The sequence below is a fragment of the Lutjanus erythropterus genome, chromosome 17 (genome assembly GCF_056507025.1).
Source record: "Lutjanus erythropterus isolate fLutEry1 chromosome 17, fLutEry1.hap2, whole genome shotgun sequence".
In the NCBI taxonomy this organism is placed as follows: domain Eukaryota; kingdom Metazoa; phylum Chordata; class Actinopteri; order Lutjaniformes; family Lutjanidae; genus Lutjanus; species Lutjanus erythropterus.
In genome coordinates, this window is record NC_139333.1 from 1,164,693 (window position 1) to 1,184,750 (window position 20,058).

General features: G+C 40.2%; 1 protein-coding gene across 1 annotated transcript in view; it reads right to left on the reverse strand.

Moving 5' to 3' along the window:
• stxbp4 (syntaxin binding protein 4) overlaps nt 1–19,521 on the reverse strand; it is a 46,655-nt gene extending 27,134 nt beyond the window's left edge. The window contains exons 1-13 of the mRNA XM_084741496.1: nt 19,455–19,521; nt 18,313–18,408; nt 18,096–18,165; nt 16,584–16,658; nt 13,002–13,087; nt 12,278–12,431; nt 10,433–10,565; nt 9,021–9,127; nt 7,107–7,332; nt 6,022–6,103; nt 4,090–4,169; nt 2,675–2,771; nt 881–1,005 (exon numbers count right to left, since the gene is read on the reverse strand). Of these exons, the coding sequence (XP_084597622.1) occupies nt 881–1,005; nt 2,675–2,771; nt 4,090–4,169; nt 6,022–6,103; nt 7,107–7,332; nt 9,021–9,127; nt 10,433–10,565; nt 12,278–12,431; nt 13,002–13,087; nt 16,584–16,658; nt 18,096–18,165; nt 18,313–18,408; nt 19,455–19,521 (1,398 nt within the window). The remainder of the gene's footprint in view (nt 1–880; nt 1,006–2,674; nt 2,772–4,089; nt 4,170–6,021; nt 6,104–7,106; nt 7,333–9,020; nt 9,128–10,432; nt 10,566–12,277; nt 12,432–13,001; nt 13,088–16,583; nt 16,659–18,095; nt 18,166–18,312; nt 18,409–19,454) is intronic.
• Nucleotides 19,522–20,058: the final 537 nt, after the last annotated feature.

Below are 20,058 nucleotides of genomic sequence, written 5' to 3' on the forward strand. Positions count from 1 at the left end.
GGAGGAAATGGTGTTTTTGTTGGAGACAATTAATCCATATTTGATGCTGTATGATGTGTGTGTGTGTGTGTGCGTGCGTGTGTGTGTGTGCGTGCGTGCGTGTGTGTGTGCGTGTGTGCGTGTGTGCGTGCGTGTGTGTGTGCGTGTGTGCGTGTCTGCTCTCAGGCTGTGATTGATTGTTGCTCTGATACTGTGTGACACCGGCAGTGTAGAAAATCTTTACGTCCTGCTGACAGGACGGTTCACACGGCAACAGATCGATGTGGGAGTGTCCACATCGAACCAACACATCACAACATGACGACCAGGACAGAGATCTGATGTCATTTCCTGTCATGCGCTCCATGTAGATACAGTTATACTGTTATATAGGCGCTTAATTTGGACCGGTGTTCATTAGACTGTCAGTACACTGTCATAAGCATGTCATGACACCTGTCATTAACATCAAGGAGTCCTTATGAATGCTGTCATTAAGTGACACTCAATTATGTAATATTTTCTTCAAAGCTGACATTGTTTGACATGTCTTTGTTTTGATGAGTGGACATTAATCGAACCAATGATGTCATTCTTATGACAGCTTAACATTAAGGAAGACCAATGTCTTTGTTATAATAGCTTGACATTAACCAAGACAACAATATCTTAGTTATGACAAGTTGACATAACCAAACTTAAAGACTGTTTAGCTTTATGTTTTAACTAAATGATTAAAAGTAAAAACAATCAGCTAATTAATCAATAATGACAGTAATGATTATTAGCAGCTCTGACTGGAAACAAAGCGAACGGAGGATTTTAGTGTCGACGTGCAGCAGCAGCAGTGACGAGGACGGAAGCTCAGGAGGTCCAAATTTCTCAGAAGCTGTAAGTTTACCTGTGGGTTTGTGGGAGACTCCAACAAACTGGACAAGTCGTCAGACGTGAACGTCGACCCCGACTGGGTGACGGAGCGCTCCTCCAGCTGAGGCTTGAACAGCTCCCTGATCAGGCTCTCAAAATCTACACACACACACACACACACACACACACACACACACACACATACAGACACACACACACACACACACACACACACATACATACAGACACACAGAGACACACACACACACACACACACACACACACACATACAGACACACAGAGACACACACACACACACACACACACACACACACACATACAGACACACAGAGACACACAGAGACACACACACACACACACACACACACACACACACACACACACACACACACACACACACACATACAGACACACACATACAGACACACAGAGACACACAGAGACACACACACACACACACACACACACACACACACACACACACACACATACAGACACACAGAGACACACAGAGACACACACACACACACACACACACACACACACACACACACACACACACATACAGACACACAGAGACACACACACACACACACACACACACACACACACATACAGACACACAGAGACACACAGAGACACACACACACACACACACACACACACACACACACACACACACACACACACACACACACATACAGACACACAGAGACACACAGAGACACACACACACACACACACACACACACACACACACACACACACACACACATACAGACACACAGAGAGACACACACACACACACACACACACACACACACACATACAGACACACACACACACACACACACACACACACACACACACACATACAGACACACAGAGACACACACACACACACACACACACACACACACACACACACACATACAGACACACAGAGACACACACACACAGACACACACACACACACACACACACACACACACACACACACAATTGTAATTACAAATATTACTTTGTTCTTGTTGTTCTATTACTCTGTTTCTCTGCATTTACTCATTACACAGTTTATATTTTATATTTTACTTATATTTGATGTTGTTGTTATTCTCATGTTTCTGTAATTCTGGGTCTGAATCTGAATTGTGTCAGCAGAGTTTAATTTCATTTTAGATTAGTTTTGTAAAACTAGGTTTGAAAAATGAGTCAGTTCAGAAGTAAAACTCAGCAGAGCTCCGTGGAACAAACTAATCTCAATAAATCCAAACTTAGTGATGTAAACTGAAATTTAATACAGTTTAATCAATATGGAGGCGTTGGCTTCACCAGATTAAATGAACAAATAACAAATAAATAATAATGTTTGAGTGCTATTTGGACCAAGTAATAAAAAGTAGGTATTGTTTTCTAGCTGGCTAAAAACTTGTATAAATGTTGTAATTTTTGGTAGCTAGTTAAAATGTTAAGAAAACATGATATTGTTGCTAGCTGGCTAAATTAACAAAAAAAAACAACATGAAGTGAAGAAAAATGAGACAAAACGCTGCGCCAGGATCAGCTGGGTTCAGTCCGTCCCTTAACTTTCTTCAGAGAACTTAAATGCAATCGTTCTTAATTTTAATATAGTTTAAAAGTTTGGTGCATTTAATGATTTATTCAGGTTTAAAAATGAATCCTTGTAAGTCAGAGGTTAAATCTGAAGAGGATCATTCATCCTGTGCAACATGAAAGCTGAATAACAGAAGCAGGACAGAGACAGGTGTTCACAGGATTCACTGATCTGAAGGTAAAGTTTTCTCACCTGTGAAGGCCACCGTCCCAGCTGGATCCGCTCGTAGTCTGGACCTGATCGCCTGCCGCTGAGCCTCTGTGGGCTTCAGACCGAGCAGCTCCAGAGCCTGCACACACACACACACACACACACACACACACACACACAGATCAATACACACTCAGCTCACTGCGGCGACGCCCCAGAAACAAACAATGACAAACAGACTGTCACCCCGTATCTCCGCCGTGACCCCAGTGACACTCATGACGTGTTTTTCTGAACCTCAGCAGTCGGAGTTTTTCTTCTTCTCTGATCAGATCCGTGATTTTCAGCTGAGGTCTCTGAGGCAGAATCTGAACGACATGCTTCGTTCTTGTTGGCAGGGATGGAAGAAACAAATTACATCTACTCTCATTACTCTCATTACTGTAATTAAGTATTTTTATTTATTTTGCTGGGCTCTTGTAAATTTCAAGCCTGTTTCGAGCCTTGTATTCATATTTAACCCCCATAACGCTGTTTGTCTCATCGACAGTTTCATTAGAATTTGTGAAACTCCTACATCATCAATATGATCAATACTGTCCTGAAAACCCTGTTGTATCAATATGAGACAAAACATGACAGCAGCTGAGCCTGGACTGCGCCAGCATAGTTTAATTGAATCTAAGATAAATTTAGTAAAACAAAGTTTAAAAAATGAGCAAATCCAGATTTAAAACTCAGCAGAACTCTGATGAACATTTAAAAACTAATCTCAGTTTAGTAAATCCAAGTTTAGTGATGTAAACTGAAATTAAATACAGTTTAATCAATATGGAGGTTTAACCAAATTAACATAATAAATAAATAAATTTGAATGCTGATGGGACCAAATAATTACAGAAAGTGAGTACTGTTTGCTAGCTAACCATAAAGTTTTATAAATATTATTTTGTCTGGTAGGTGGCTTAAAAGTTAACAGAACATTTGTTTCCTTTGTTTCCTTGTTGGCTAAAATGTGTCATAAGCATGTTTTCTGCCCTCCGGTGGATTATCAGTGCACTGCAGCCGGCGTGAGCGTGCAAAATCCAACATGGCTGCCTTCATGTAGTGACTTGCATGGTTTTGGCAGGAAAATCTTTACTAATTTTGAAAATGTTGCAGAAGGAATAACAGTTATATTGTTCCTGATATTTCAATATGAATATTTACTGTATTAAAACAACATATAATCACTTATTTTTATCATCAAATATGATACTTGATATTGAATATCATGATGCCATCTGAGTTATTACTGCTACAATCAGATTCATTATTTAATAAATCTGATATTACTGTACTTTGACTATCTGGCTCTTAATTCATATTAACACACACACACAGACACACACACACAGACACACACAGACACACACACACAGACACACACACACACACACACACACACAGACACACACCTGCTCCAACCTCTCCAGTTTGAGGCGACAGCTGCTGCTGAGGGAACATTTCCTCTGATGAGACTGACTGCCAGCAGCTTCTGGAGACAGACACACAAAAATGACACTCAGTTAACAGTGTTTAACTCTGTGTCCATCTGTCCGTCCATCGGTCCATCCGTCCGTCCGTCCATCCGTCCATCCATTCTCTTAACATCTCTCTCCTGGTGGCAGCAGGGGAAGAAACGTAGTCCTTGAAACATCCTTCTTGAATATCACCTTGCTCGGCAGGAGGTTTTTATGTCACAGTCACATTTTCACACTCTGTCTCTGCTTCAGTTCTCGTGCAGATATGTTCCAGGTGGACTGAGGCAGACGACATGTGCAGAAATATGTAGGAAGGAGAGTAAATAGGTTGTGGTGTCAAACGGCACCGTTATTTTCAGCTTCACTGAGTTAAAACAGCTTAACAACAAAAAAGATGCAATGTTACCACAAAGAGACACAAAACCATTCAAACACTGGCTCGTTGTTTGGGGTCTGGCTCCTGGCAGGAGGGCTGGGGCCCTTTAACATGTCTGTGCATCGGCAGATGATCGATTCAAACTCAGCTTTGATTGTGACCTCAACTACACACCTGTAAACATACACCTGACATGATGACACGCAGACACACACTGGTGTCGGTGTTCTGTTGTTGGAGGCTTCCTTTTTGTTCTGAACACCTATCCGTCCTCAACGTCCTCCGTCTGTCATGGAACCACACTTGAGTCTTCAGATGTGACGTCAGACCACAAACACAACAATCCACAGCGACGCACATATGGAGAAAGACCTCAGGATCCCTCGCTCACACAGAGACGTGATGACGCTTCACACCTTGTCAGCCAATCACAGGTTAGACCCCCCACCTGCCGCACTTCCTCCTCTGACAGGCAGCCAACCACACGCCATCTGTCCCTCACTCTGCGTCCTGCATCAGATCACATTTACACCTCACAGGTCATCTGTGTACAGGCATGTGTGTATCTGCAAATATGTAAACCACATTTTCCTGCTATTGTTGAGAGAAAAAACTTTACTGCAGATGACGACACTGATGGTGAAACCCACTGTGGTGATTTAGTAAAACGCTTGGTGGAAAAAGTCTACATGTTCTGAGAAGAAATGAAACTTGTTTGCCGACCACTTGTTCATCTCTGTTTCATCATGTGACTGATGCAAACTGAGTGATAAAGGAAACAAAACAGACTCAACGCAATCGACTGAGGGGTCTGCAACTAACGCCTGCAATCTTTGACTGTCGGGGGAAACCTTCTCCGTTTGATCTAAACTACTTAATCTTTCGGTTATGACTTAGGAACAAGTTAAAGAAAAGTTTGTGCCACAGAAAATGACCACAAAGAGGTGCAAAACTACCAAAAAAAGACACAACATGACCATGAGGAGAAGCAAAACAACCAGAAAGATGCAAAATGACCATGTAGAGACACAAAACAAGCACAAAGAGACACTAAACCACTCTGACTAGACTCTCATATAATGTACATTAAATTATAATAGTTATTTATCATATCGTCACTGGTGAAATATGATTTCCACTCATCTAAAAGTTTAGAGAAGCTGCTCAACGTAAGTGGGCAGAGCAAATGAATGTAGCAGAAAAAAACATGAACATATCACAAATATCACATTTCTTTACTTTAAATCATCCAAAACCAACTAAAAATATCTTTTGTGTACAAAGTGGACAAAAAGTAGAGTGAGGCTGCATGTTATCTGTGCAGAATTTCCACTTTTCTTTCTGTTTTGTGGAAATGTTGATGTTCTGCTTTAGATTTGAATATTGAAATTCTGATGTGTGCATCTGTCAGTGGATTGATTATAACATTAATTTTGCAGCTCAAAGTTAAATGAAGTGATACATTTTCAGTTCCATCCTTTATTACACACCAGGGTTTGTATCAGTGATGCTGTCGCTCTCTGGCGGGGAGGCGACCCACGTCTGCTCTGTTCTGGCTGGAGACACGCGCACCTGCAAACATTAACACAACATATTAATGACGGTTTGATAAGACTGTGGTCGTGTGTGTGTTCATGCATCATGATCTGAGCTCAGCACCTCATGTCTCTCAGTTTATTAAATAAGAGACATTTTTTAGGTTATTAAAATCCAACTGAAGGGCAGTTTGATTTGGAATAAATGAGGTTTGGACGTGTAAATGACAGTATGAATAGAAGAGGACCAAATGTTGAACCCTGTTGTACACCTGCACAAATAAATCAGATTTAATCCCTTGTATGACAACACTTTGTTTTTGTTTATATGAATGAGAATTAAACCATAATAAAACATTCTGAGATATGACTTGCGACCCACCAGTGGGTCATGGTCCACACTTTGGTAATCAAGTTGTTCCAAATATGTTGTTCCTTCATTGTTGAACAGCAACACAACAAGCAAATTATTAAAAACATGAACTCCCTCCTTGTCCTCTCCCTTTTTTCCCTTCATATCGTAACAGTGAATTTTAATAGAATAGGTTTTCTAGCCTGGTGTTTGTCTGCACTGTGTAGAAAACACTGATCAGCAGAGCGCACTGGATGCGCCACTGTGCGCGCAGCTGCAGCAGCATGTGTGTATGAGAGAGAATTTCTTAAAAATTATTAATATCTTACTCTGACAGCTGCTTTCTCATTTGACCCTGCTGCCCTAACCCGTTGTAATTTCTAGAAAGTTGACCCAAATCCGCTCGAGCATCACTGCTAGACACCTAAGTTGTGTTTTTGCTTGTCCACACGTCTGCGCTACATGTGGATACACATTGTTCCAGTCGAGTGGTCATGTGTCAGTTTATTTTGACACAGTCTATATACAACTGTAGATCAAAATACTGACAAACTGCGCTGGTCTTACAAGGTGTCATGGCAGAGTTGCAGAGCAAACTGGAGAGACAAGAGTTAACCAGTTCTGTAGATAAATAAAATATGAATAAATAGGTTCACATATGTGTGGATCTCTGTTCTGAATCTCTCACCTGGCTCACGTTGACTGCTGGCAGCGTCTCACTGGCAGGGTTTCGGCAGGTCGTGATCTTGGTGACCACGGCTGGCTGTGGGGGCACGACTCCCAACCCCGGGGGTCTTGTCTGGGGTCCGCCTCCACCGCCAGAACCCTGGAGTGAGATGGGGCTCTGAGGCCCGCTGCTGGAGCTGGAGGACGACCTCCGCCGGATGAAGGCAATTTCCACAGTGGGGTCCGGTCTGCAATAAACAGGGCAAGGAGCTGGTTTTAAAATGTGATGAATGAATGTAACTTAATAAAACTAGATAATAAACCCGTTATCACAAGAAAGGGTTGTTTTCTCTTATTGCTCATAACTAGTGCAGTGTCTGTTCGGAGCAAAACGGCTGCTTGGTCCCAGGAAGTGGTGCCTGCAGCGTCCTTAAGAAGTGTTCGTCCAATCAACTTCACATTTGACACTGACTCAGCAACCCACCTGCCAAGTGTGAAGTTGGTCGGATCGAGTCTTTTCAGGACATGCAAAGGACAGTCATACACACAGACAGACAGAGATTTTTTCCTGAGACGATGCTGCAACAGTGCCACCTATTGGACAACATATCTACACACAGCCACCAAATGTGGTTGCAGTAGCACAGTTGAGGAGATGGTCTCAGTGTCTGAGCAAACTTTGAGGGCAAAACTGTCTGGAAAATCAAAAATCTGAAAAAGTAACGCTCTCTGGCTTGCAGAGATGTTCCAGACCTTGATGGATAGATTCTAGGAATGCACCTGAATCCAAATACATTATTTGTGAATGTGATGGAAATATTTCTTCTATGCAGAGTCATTATGATTCAGAAAAAGTCAGCTCCATGAAAAGGTTGCATTGACCTGAATCAATCACTGATTTAATGCACCAAGATTATTCTCTTCTACTGAATGATGATTTACATATCAGTTGTATAATTCATTAAATTCAAAGGCAACTTGTTCCAGGGAGAACAAAACTACAATCTAATCTGAGCGTTCTAAGTAACCTGACCAAAAAGACAAAAAAACAAAACAAAAAACAAGTACACCTGGAGTGTATTCCACAAAGACACAAAATCTTTTTGACCTCAAACTTTGTCAAACACAACAAAATTCTAAAATAAAAGTGCACAGAGCTTTGATAAATGTCAATAAGAATGACAAACCCAGACAAACTGATTAGTAGAACTTGCGGTAAGCAACAGTGCTTGATCAGATTTGTGGAAAAGTTGCAGAGTTTAGACAAAATTTCAAGTTTGTGCAGGATTCACGGGGATTGGATGAATTTGTGTGAATCTTTGTGATCGCAGCATCGCAGCTTCCTGGAGGGACTGATATTCTGTAGAGTTTTGATTTCTAAAACAGAATCTTAATGACTTAATAAACATTGTTTTCAGTTTCTGATTTTTCAGTATTGCTCAGTTAAAGGGGAGGTGGTGGTGAGCTTCAGACGGGTCATAAAAACTAAAGTTAAATGTAAGAATGAGACAGAGATGAAACCCTACAGTGTGAGGAGGTGGGAAGGTTACAGGCCAAAATGTAAAGTTCATTATTACAGAAACACCATCAGAACAAACTTCACAAATTCAACAGTCTCTTAATACTCTGAAGTCAATCTGATGAGCGGTTCTCAAAATGGACACGCAGATTCCTTCCTGATTCATCAAGTTGTTTTTTTGTGATAGACTGTGTTCTTATCTGGAGAAACTGGTCTTTTGTTTTCTCAAGATAATTACTAATTCATAGCAGGATTTAAAAAATGCAACCACGACTGTAATAAAATAAAATACTGAAATGAAGAACAGAACAATCACTTATGATTTACAAATGCCTTTCATCAAATTTATTCTCACTGCATCTCATTTTAGAGTTTGATCTTGAATAATGTATGAAGAAGTCTGCAGGTGTGTTGGACCTGAGTTTGGTGCGTGTCAGGATGTTCCTGGCCTCCTCATACGTCACTCCGATCAGGGACTCTTTGTTGATGGACACCAGCTGATCCCCGACCTGCAGTCTGCCGTCCTGAAACACCACAAACACACAGAAACGTTCAGATCCTCGTGTTCAACAGGCCACCTGAGCCACCGATACACAGAGAGAAATGGTCGGTTTGGGAATTGCTTTACTGTAAAATACGTGCAATTCTTACAGTGTAAGCAAGATGAAAAAAAGCATGATGACCTTTTTGAGATCAGACACAAACTTTCTCCCCAAACCAATTTTCAGATGCAGATTATCAGAGGTGAGAGTCACACGTGTGCAAGTCTCAAGTCTTAACCTTCAAGTTTCAAGCGAGTCTTAAGCCTCTGTGGGGAAAATCGAGCAAGTCGAGTCCCTGTTATAAGTCAAGAGAGTTAAATCAGGCATTGAAATTCTGATCATCTCCCTCAGTTTCCACATTAAAACCTTAATGAAAACTGCTGCTGCCTCCTAACATTCAACTTACAAATCTGACTGCTATAAATTGCTAAATTTTGTTCTATTTTGTAATAACAAGCCTCTAAGATGAATATTTCAGAAAGTGGGGTTATGAATTCTAATGTAGCTCTAAAGGACTCTAAAGTAAAAACAGAAATATGACCAAAAAAAAAGGATTGCAACATTTCTCCTTGGTTTATCAACACATCTGTGTAAGGGGCTTCTCATATGATGCTATATAAACCTCGTGACCCCTGCCAAGTCAAGTCAAGTCTTCTTGAGTCATCTGTTTCAAGTCATGGAGACCAACTCAAAGTCAAGTCAAGCCATTGAACAGCATCAGTTGAGCAAGTCTCAAGTCCTCTGGAAGAAACTCAGTGGACCAGAGAGAGTATTTTGTTACAATTTGCGAATACTAGCTCAAAATATGTGTCAGAAATACTGATGAAAATCTGATGTTTTCACACCACAAATCACAAAGAAGGGCGTTAAAACATGAGTCTGACTAGTAAAAAAAAAAAAAAAAAAAAAAAGACAAATCATTGAGTATTCGTACAGGACGACCAAATCTGATAGTCGGGGACAGACCATCCACTGTTCTGCAAACCTTTTGAATGTTTCCAGATTGTTTTAACTTAAAATGAAGTAAATTAACTGGAGAAGTCAGTCTGAGTCTTTTTTTTTTTAAGAAAAAAAAGTCAAAATTCTCTGATTTCAGCATCTCAGATCTGAATATTTTCAGGTTTCTGTCGTCCTCTGTGAGCGTCAATTGTGGACAAAGCGAGACATTTGAGAAAATGATGGACAGATTAATCAATAATGAATCTAATGTTGTTATTTATATTTTATTATTATATGCTGGTTTTACTGGCTGAGATCAGATTAGCATGTGGAACTAAAACGACTGACCTTCTGGCAGTCTCCTCCAGGCACTATTTCCTGAATGAACACCATTGGCCCCTCTGCACGGTTAGCTCCGCCCTTGATGACGAGCCCCAGACCTGTTCCCTTGGCAACGCATATCAACTGAATGACACTGTCACTGGGGAGAGAAACAGAGTGAGCGAGTCAGGATGACACTAAGCATGATTAAAAAACCACAGAGCCATGCTGCTGCTCACATTCAATCCCACCATGACATAATCTGTAACCCTCCTCCTCCTCCTCCTCCTCCTCCTCCTCCTCCTCTTCCTCCTCCTCCTCCTCTCTGCATCTCTCTCTCTGGTCTTCCCACACTTCTCTGTGAAATTGCTGAAGATGCTTTTCACTATTTTTAGCTGTTGCTGGTGTTCCCATGCTGCAGAAATACAGTTTAACAGTTTATGTAACCAACTCCCCAAAAAAGACAAAGAAGTACCTTCAGAGAGAAGCTCGTCTCTCTCTCTCTCTCTCTCTCTCTCTCTCTCTCTCTCTCTCTCCCTCTCTCTCTCTCTCTCTCCCTCTCTCTCTCTCTCCCTCTCTCTCTCTCTCTCTCCCTCTCTCTCTCTCTCTCTCTCTGTGTGAATCCAGGAGTACTGTAGTGTCGGAGGTTTTGCAGAGTATAAATGTACCTGCCTTTCTAATAATATAAGATCAATACAATCAATAAAGAAATATAAGTAATAAATAAATAAATAAGCAATATGAATCCAAGGAAATAAAAAAGAAATCAATATAAAGAAGATAAAATATTTTTTAAAAATAGGAACAATATAAACAAGAAAATATATAAAAAATAAAGATCAAATAATATAAACAAGAGGAAAAATAAAAACTAGGATCAATATAAACCATTAAGACATCAATGTGAAAATCTAGACACCTGTTCTGTAGAGTTCACCAAGCTAAAGTTTCACCACTAGGTGGCGCCACAAATGCACTGTAAAACCAAATGCTCACATGAATTAACAGTAATAAGAAGCAAAGACTCAGAAATTTCAACTTTTAAGTTTAGGTTTTACCAAACGTGAAATATTTGTTTTTTATTCTCAAAATTACTCAGATCTGACCTGTAAAAAAAAAAAAAAAAAACAAAGTAAAAGATTCAAGTGGTGAATCAAACTCAAATCTATTGAATGAAGTTTCCTTCCTTCTCAACTTTTTAGTTTTTACAGTGTGTTGCTGAATTGGATTTATCAAATATTGAACTGTAATCAAAGGGTTCATGTGACACTAACTTCATCTGAGGTCTGATAACTGCTAAAGTTTAGCAAATCAAAAAAGTTGTGGCCTTGTTTTTTTTTTTAAAAAAGAAGTATTTCTAACTTGTTTGGTTTTACAGTGAGTGAAAATTTTTAACTGGCTGCTTGGTTTCATTTTACATAATCTCACATCATGACTCAGTCAAAGCACACATTTTGTAATAATTTATTAAATATAATTGTAATAATAATATTAGAATAATATTCTATATCTAAAAAATATTATAATAGTAATAATTTATAATTGATTAATGTTTTCAGCTCTATTTTAACATTTATTTTATTTTAACTAGTTTCTGTTGTTTACACTTTAAGTTTAAAGTTACATTAAAATGCTTCATTAATTTTCACCTCAGTTTAAACTTAAACTCAGTTTAAGGAATTTGAATCATTAATTAATAATAACATTACAATATTTAACATTCTGTGATTTTACTTAATTTAATTAAATACAATTTCAAATAATCAATTAAACTGATCAGTTTAGTAACAGTTTGTTGGCTCCTGATCCATAACTGAAGGATTTCCATCCTGTCGGACAGGAAGTTATTTCCTGTAAAGGCCTGCAGCCGACCTGAAGGCGTGCGGGGGCGTGTGCGTGGCGTGGGCGGGGTTGGCGGCGTATGGGGGGGCGTGGGTGTAGGCGGTGACCCCCTCTTTAGGACTGAGGAGCTGAGGACTCTCTGATCGGGAAGAGGAGGAGGAGGAGGCCGTGTCCGTCAGCTTCCCTGAACACAGACAAGAGAAGAAGAAGGAAGACGTGGGAGACAGAGAAGAAAGACGGAGAGGGAGTGGGAGGGACATGGAGGGAGGAGGAGGAGAGTGGGGGACGATGGGACAAAGAGGGAGGGGGGGAGGAAGAGAAAAATGAGATTCATTCAGATCATTTTTATAAAATCAGAAGACATGAGGACGTCTTTCTGTGTTAGAATGAGAGACAAAGTGAGATGAAGACTCTCTCCATGGGGACAAATCTCTCTTTTAAACACTGAGAATAAGGACATTTACAAACATTAGGACACTTTTGTAAATTGGGGATATTTTTTAAAAAGTGAGGACATTTTTAGAAAGATGGGGAGACTGGAAGGAGAGGACATTCAGCAAAATGAGGACATTCTTTTAGGAACCAACAACAAATTAGGAAATTTAGTAACATTTAATAAACTGCTGATTGCTTAAAAAAGTGAGGTCATTTTTGGACAATTAGAACATTTGGGAAGTGTGTGTGTGTGTGTGTGTGTGTGTGTGTGTGTGTGTGTGTGTGTGTGTGTGTGTGTGTGTGTGTGTGTGTATTTTACCTGTGGAGAGCTGAGGAGGAGAGATTTGTCCTGAAGCTGTGACATTATTGGAACTGTACTTTTCCATCAACTCAGCAAACTCCCTCCTGAAGAACACACGCACGCACGCACACACACACACACACACACACACACACACACACACACACACACACACACACACACAAACAGGAAGCTGAAACATTCTGTTCTATATTCAACTTTGACTCCAAAAATGATCTTTGAGAAAATTAGAGAACAGTGTTCCAGGAAGTAAATCCTTCACTTGAATATAAACATCAATAACAAATATACAAGTTCTATTACAGGTTCTGCAAAGAAGAAGAAGAAGAACCCTCTGTGTGGGTTCTAGATATTACCCATGGAACATAAAAAGATTCTTAGTAGAACCCAATCAGTGTCTTCTAGTGTGTTTTTTTAAGGTTTGTGTTTCAGGAAGCTTTTTCCTCATTTAAAATTATGAGATTAATAAACACAAAGTTCTCCTGACACTCAGTATTTTTAAGTTGGTAGAACTTCTTAACAAAAGTTCAGTTTTCACCTCTTACTTTAAATAATTGATTTTGTTTTTATGGTCTATCTGATGGCTGGTTGGTGAGTTATATTTTACATTAAAACTGAAAAATAAATATTTTGTCTTTATTTGCATCTGTCTGTCCTTGTTTCCTTTCTTTCTGCGATCAGTGGGTCTGAAAATGAAAATCCTGAAAGAACATTTCAGAAAGGATTCATCAAGGTTCTGTGTACCATAGCATAAGCAGGTGAGTTCTAGATAAAATCCTTGTAATATAAAAAGATTCTCAGAAGAACCCCTTGGATGGGTTCTAAATAAAACTCTTGGATTCTAAAAAGGTTCTTTGTAGGGCCCCTGCATTGTGTTCTAGATAAAACCCATGAAGTACAAAAAGTTTTTCTGTAGAATCAAATCAGTGTGTTTTTGATAAAACCCTTGTAACATAAAAGGTTCTGAGCGGAACACCCTCAGTCTGTTCTAGAGAGGGTTCTCTGTTGAGATATTTCAGTCTGGACTAAAATGTAGGAGCAGCTGACAGCCTGAAAACAGCCACCGATGAGAAGCTTCTGTTGTTTCTTTGTTGATGACATTAAGACATGAAACTGTTTGTTCGCGGATCCTTCGGTTCCGAATCACCGCAGAGGTTCTCCAAACTGCCTGACCGTCTGTGTGAGGTCAGCAGCTTTAAAACCACATGATCCTCCAGAAACTCAGAACTGGATCCGCTGCAGCATCCTGAACTCAGAAAACTCCATCAACTAGCTTTAGACTGCCTGTTTGTTTTTCTGTGTTTATCCACTGAACCTGTGAGGACACCAGAACCAAATCCGACCACATGATCTCATCACGGCGTCCTCGCTGTGACCCGCCCACAGGCAGCGACACACAACTGTCATCATTTGTTTCAGACACACACATACACACAGACACACAGACACACACAGACGCACACAGACACACACAGACAGACACAGACACACACACACACACACACACACACACACACACACACAGACAGACACAGACACACACACACACACACACAGACACACACACACACACACACACACACACACACACACACACACACACACACACACACACACACAGACAGACAGACACAGACACACACACACACACACACACACACACACACAGACAGACACAGACACACACACACACACACACACACACACACACACACACACACACACAGACAGACACAGACACACACACACACACACACACACAGAACTAAACAAGATCCTTATGTTTAAGTTTCATCTGAGAAAAAAGGAGCAAAACGAAAGAAGAGCAAGATGTTTTGCTGAGGTTGAAAGTGTCTCAGAGTTTTCTCCTTGACGACCAAATTTAAAACTCATTTAAGAGTTTTGTTTTCACTGTTTTCACTGTGTTTTGGACTGACGGCTGCTCCTGGAAATGTCCAGTCAAAAAAATGAAATGGACAAAACAGGCCTCAAACTGGACAGACAACAGGAAATCACAGACTGATCAACCCATGTCTTATATGTTTCACCACAGGATCATCTTTCAAACATCTTTAAAAGGTGGTTTTATTTTTGAGAAAGTTGCCAAAAGTTCTAAAAGCATAAATGTAATTGTAAACTGTAAATCATGAGGTAAGGAACCATATTACATGATTCTTAGAGGTTGAGAGAAAAAGTGGGATTGGTCACAAAACCAAAACTGATGACATCAATCACAGAAAATGACTGCAGTCTGCCGAACACCCTGCAAAAAGTGCAACCTGGAAACAGAGACTGCTGCTGTTGTTTCTGCTGATCTCTGTGTTGCTTTGCATCTCTGATCAGCTCGACTTTTTTCCCGAGCAGAAACCCCCGTGGACAGACAGCGGAGCGTCCTTATTGTGTCACTGTGCGTTTGTGTTGACACGGCACGCTGACGTGGAAAAGCACAGGGGACAGCGGCGTGCCAGGTCAGTTTACCTCCTGCTGGTGAACCGCAGCCTGTCAGCCACACGCACACTCGTCTTTACACCAAGGACAGAGCAAACGACTCACACGGTTCATTTCAACAGGCAGCAAAAGCTTCAGGTGAAAACACCTGCCTCTGCTCCGTACGTCAGCTGGTGTCGGGGAAACAATAAAAGACGATTCTTCCAGAAAATCTTTACGAAGAACCTTTTTAAAAGATCTCATGAACTCTGACTTTTCTTTCACACACACTCAAGGATTCTACTGGAAAATTTTCCTTTTAGGCTTTGTGATGACTGGACAAATAACTTCTGATTTATAGTCATATTAGTTTAACACACGTGGTTAGACACGTGTGGAATAGAAGAAAATTCCTTTTATTGTAAAAAATAGAATAATAAATGTACAAATATGAACATAAAATTAATTTGGTGCAGTAAGATCACTATGAAATGGGCTGATATTGATATTTTGAGATGACTGGACAAACAATTTCTAATTTATAGGTGAATTTGTGTCATGTCACTGCTTTGTTTTTTTTTTTTGTTTTTTTTTTTAATGCCCCATAGTGGTCAAGTTCAAAGGCAACTTTGACAGTATTTTTGAGACACTTGTGTGGACAGAACCTGCCAGTTCTATGATAACTGGACAAATAATTTCAGATCCCTGGAGGTGGGGTGGATGGATGAGCAAAACAAACACAAGAATGTCCTTCAGGACCAGGACTTGTGTCACAGCAGAGGTCAAGGTTGAATTGTTTTTAACTGATGTAACATAAAACTGCTCGTTGTTACCTTGACTACAGAGTCTAGAGTTGGAGTGGTACCTCCAGCATCATCGGCTGAGGCAGTTCCAAAGATTTTTGTAGCTATCAGTCATTTAGACCCCAACTTTGGGTAGAGGTTTAAAAATACCAGAATTACCCTTTAATGTCACAACAGAAACACCAGGATTTGGCTACACAAAGACACACAACATAAAAACTGTCCAGTGAACCAAAAAAAACCCAAATGTAAATGTTTCACCTGTTCAACTTTCATGAATTACAAAAGATTTAAAATGAAATGGGCTGAGGAAACCCAGAGAACGGGCAATTGTTTTTTTTTTTCTTACCTTGATTCATCGTCCCTGGCGATCAGCAGGGACATGTGATTAGAGAGCGAGGCTGTCCTCAAGATCTCCACCGCCCTATCAGGAAACAGGACAGAGGCGTCACGTCACACAGACGGAAACCGGATAAATGATTGTAGAAACGTAACGAGAGCTCGCTGAACGTTTGATCAGTATGTTAACCACGTTCACCACTGTAACTGAGTGCAATAACATTTGCTATTTAGCACTAGACATAAAATTCAACTGGGCTTGAACTGACAAACTGAAATGACTTAGTTATTGGAATTTATCCTGAGGGAAACATGAAGGCCTGAACACAGTTTCATGACAATAGTTGTAAAGATATTTCACTCATCCTCATGATGGCGCTGCAGGAAAAGTCACAGGATCATCATGGAAGTATGAAAATTTCATGCCATCCATAGAAGAAACCAACTTTCAGCTGTTCTGTTCTCTGTAGTGGATGTTGCATTGTTTCTCTAGTTAACAAGACCTTTCAATGCTTCCTTGCTAGCATAAAAAAATAACAAAACCCCTGTTCTTTTTCAGCTAATCAAAAAATTAAATTTCTAGTTAGCTAAAAACTAAGTTAGGCTGCTCATGATGGCTCGATCAGTAGAGAAGTTTTAATTTCTCTTCCTTTGATAAAATCTTGTCGGCTGAATTAATGAAGCGACACGGTCAAATGCTGGAAGGTTAAAGAAAGAACAACAGCACAATAAGGGATGATACAGACTGTTTTAGCAGATAAAGTGGAATGAAAGAAAGAAGAGACGCATCATGAGTATTAAAATAATTAACTTGATGATTTTGCTAAATCCATCTCAAAAAGGCAGCTGTTTTAAAAGTTCAACTCCTCAACTGTAGATTTAAAGTTCAGACTGGATCACAGTTTAAGATTTGCCGCAACAGAATTAAAGTTTGTCACGGTTTCAAGGTTTAAATGGAGATCTAAATGAAATCTTTCTTTGTTTTTAGGTTTAACAGTTCAAAGTTAACTATGATTTAGTTGGGTTTAAGTACTAATCCTTATTGGTGCAACTCAGCCAAAGTTTGTCTCTTATGTAAAATATTTCCCTAAGCTGATGTGTTGTTTTAGGATCTCTGCATGAAACCTCTTATGTTGTCACCTCGCCAAAGTGTTTAGACCACTGACCGTCTTCTCTAACCTGGAGGCGTGTCCACCATCATCCACTGTAGGTAATAAACTGACTTCAAAAAATCTTAACTACCACTTAAAGTACACTCACAGATTTAAGGGTTCATGCTACGACATCCTGAGGAAATCCTTCTGCTGATTTTGTTGAGCATTTAAATGAAAATTTAAGGGCAATCTTAGCCTGAGTGATTTTGATGCAACCGTGCACAGAAAAAAAAACATTTCTTAATGCCTCTTACCTTAAAATACCTCTGGAAACACACACACACACACACACACACACACACACACACACACACACACACACACACACACACAGATAAACTGCACACACAGCCCACAGAAAAACTCACCTCTCATTGGTCACCCCTATCAGACTGATGTTATTGACATCCAAAATCAGGTCACCTGACTTAAGCCGACCTGGAACAGAGAGTGACAATCAGACACCCAGACAGACAGAGAGACAAAGAGACAGAGAGACAGATCTGTTGAGGGAGGACAGCAATAACAACAATGACTGTCTGTATCTTTCTGCAGGACGAGACAAAAAACCAAAACACCACCAACCATCCAGAGCTGCCAGCCCACCGCCAACCACCCGCTTGATGTAGATGCCAAACTCTTCACCTGTCAGCTCTCGGTAACCTCCGATTATCTTCACACCTGTTCACACACACACACACACACACACACACACACACACACACACACACACACACACACACTTAGTTAGTGAGGAAACCTGTGTTGAAGCTGAATAAAAAATCCTGAAAAACAAAAGATCTGTTGAACCTTCTGTCCATCGCTGTTGCCACATGATTTAATTTATTTACTACAAAGTACAAATTCATAAATAATAAAACAATATAAGTTATGACAAGAATATGCAACAGAGGCAAGAAGCTTGCAAGACAAAATGCAAAGTCCAGATCTGAACTGAACCGAAAATAATTCCAGAAAACAGTTATCCCTCCCATTTATAAACAAATTCACATTTTTATTCTATTAATGTCAAATGTGGACAAAATTTTCAGCTTACAAAATACTGGGACAGAGGATGTCCTGAAATGACAGAAAGTTGCAGCTCTAATGTTCCATTTCTGAAGAAGAAAAAGTGGCCCACACAATATCACAATGGGAGAGATAAAAGTTGATTAAACTGTTTATTTTTTTGTATGTTGTATATATGTATGTTTGTCTAATAGAACCTAAAAATCAGGTACTACAGATCTGGTTGATAGGTACACGATCAATAATTATCTTTGCCTTATCACTACAGTAACACTTGTTTTTAGCAGCAAAATTGATCAACTCTAAAAGTCGTATAGAACCCAGATATCAATGCTATAATTCTACAACAACCTCAATATCAAACATCAAAATCAAAATGCTCAAGAATCCAAATATCAACATTAAAAATTGATCAAGAACCCAAATTTCAACATTAAAAATTGGACAGGAATGAGATATCAATGCTAAAAATAGTCAGGAGCCCAAATATCAACACTAAAACCTAGATATCGACACTGAAAAATTAAGTAACATTTTATTTACCTTGAGCCAATTTACAACCTTAGACATCTCTGTACTAACTGATAACTTTTAATAACACATATCACATTTTAACCCACTAAGCAGCAGTCAAGAGACAAACAAGAGCACGTTAACAATGATTCAGAGGTCAGACAAGTCAGGAGGAAGATGCTCACCAAGTCCCTTCTTGCAGTCACAGAACTCCAGGCGCTGTACAGCTCGGTTGGTGCCGTGCGGGCCCATGATCGTCCTGGCAACAAGCAAAAAACACAACAGATTCAAAAACATATCAACATTCTGCCTCATCCAAAGCCTCTCTCTGTCCCGCTCTCTCTCCTCAGTGCTCTGCTGCACAAAATAATCAAATCATCACAGGATTTTGTCACCCCCCCCCCCCTCCTTTCCTCCCTCCTCCACCCAGCCTCATCCTAACCAATAAAATCTATCAGCTGAACTGTGAGGTGACCTGGATGTCAGGAAGCCCCCAGCAGACACAGACGGTGATTAGAAGCAATCAAAGGAACATTACAAAGTGACGATTATGTCCCGGAGTGTGTTCGTGTGCAGAGACGATTTGTGGGTGAAGAAGGTTCAGATTAGAGCTGAAGAGATTCCTCAGACGTAGTTAACACGATCCTGCTGTCTGCTGGTCCTGTTCCGAGGCTCAGCTCGCTGTCAGAGCAGAGCGCACACAGTGTTTCAGATGCTTTCGTAAGTGTTTGTGTAGAGACAGCATCTCTTGTCGAGAACAGACTGACTTTACAGGGCTGGCACCAGAGT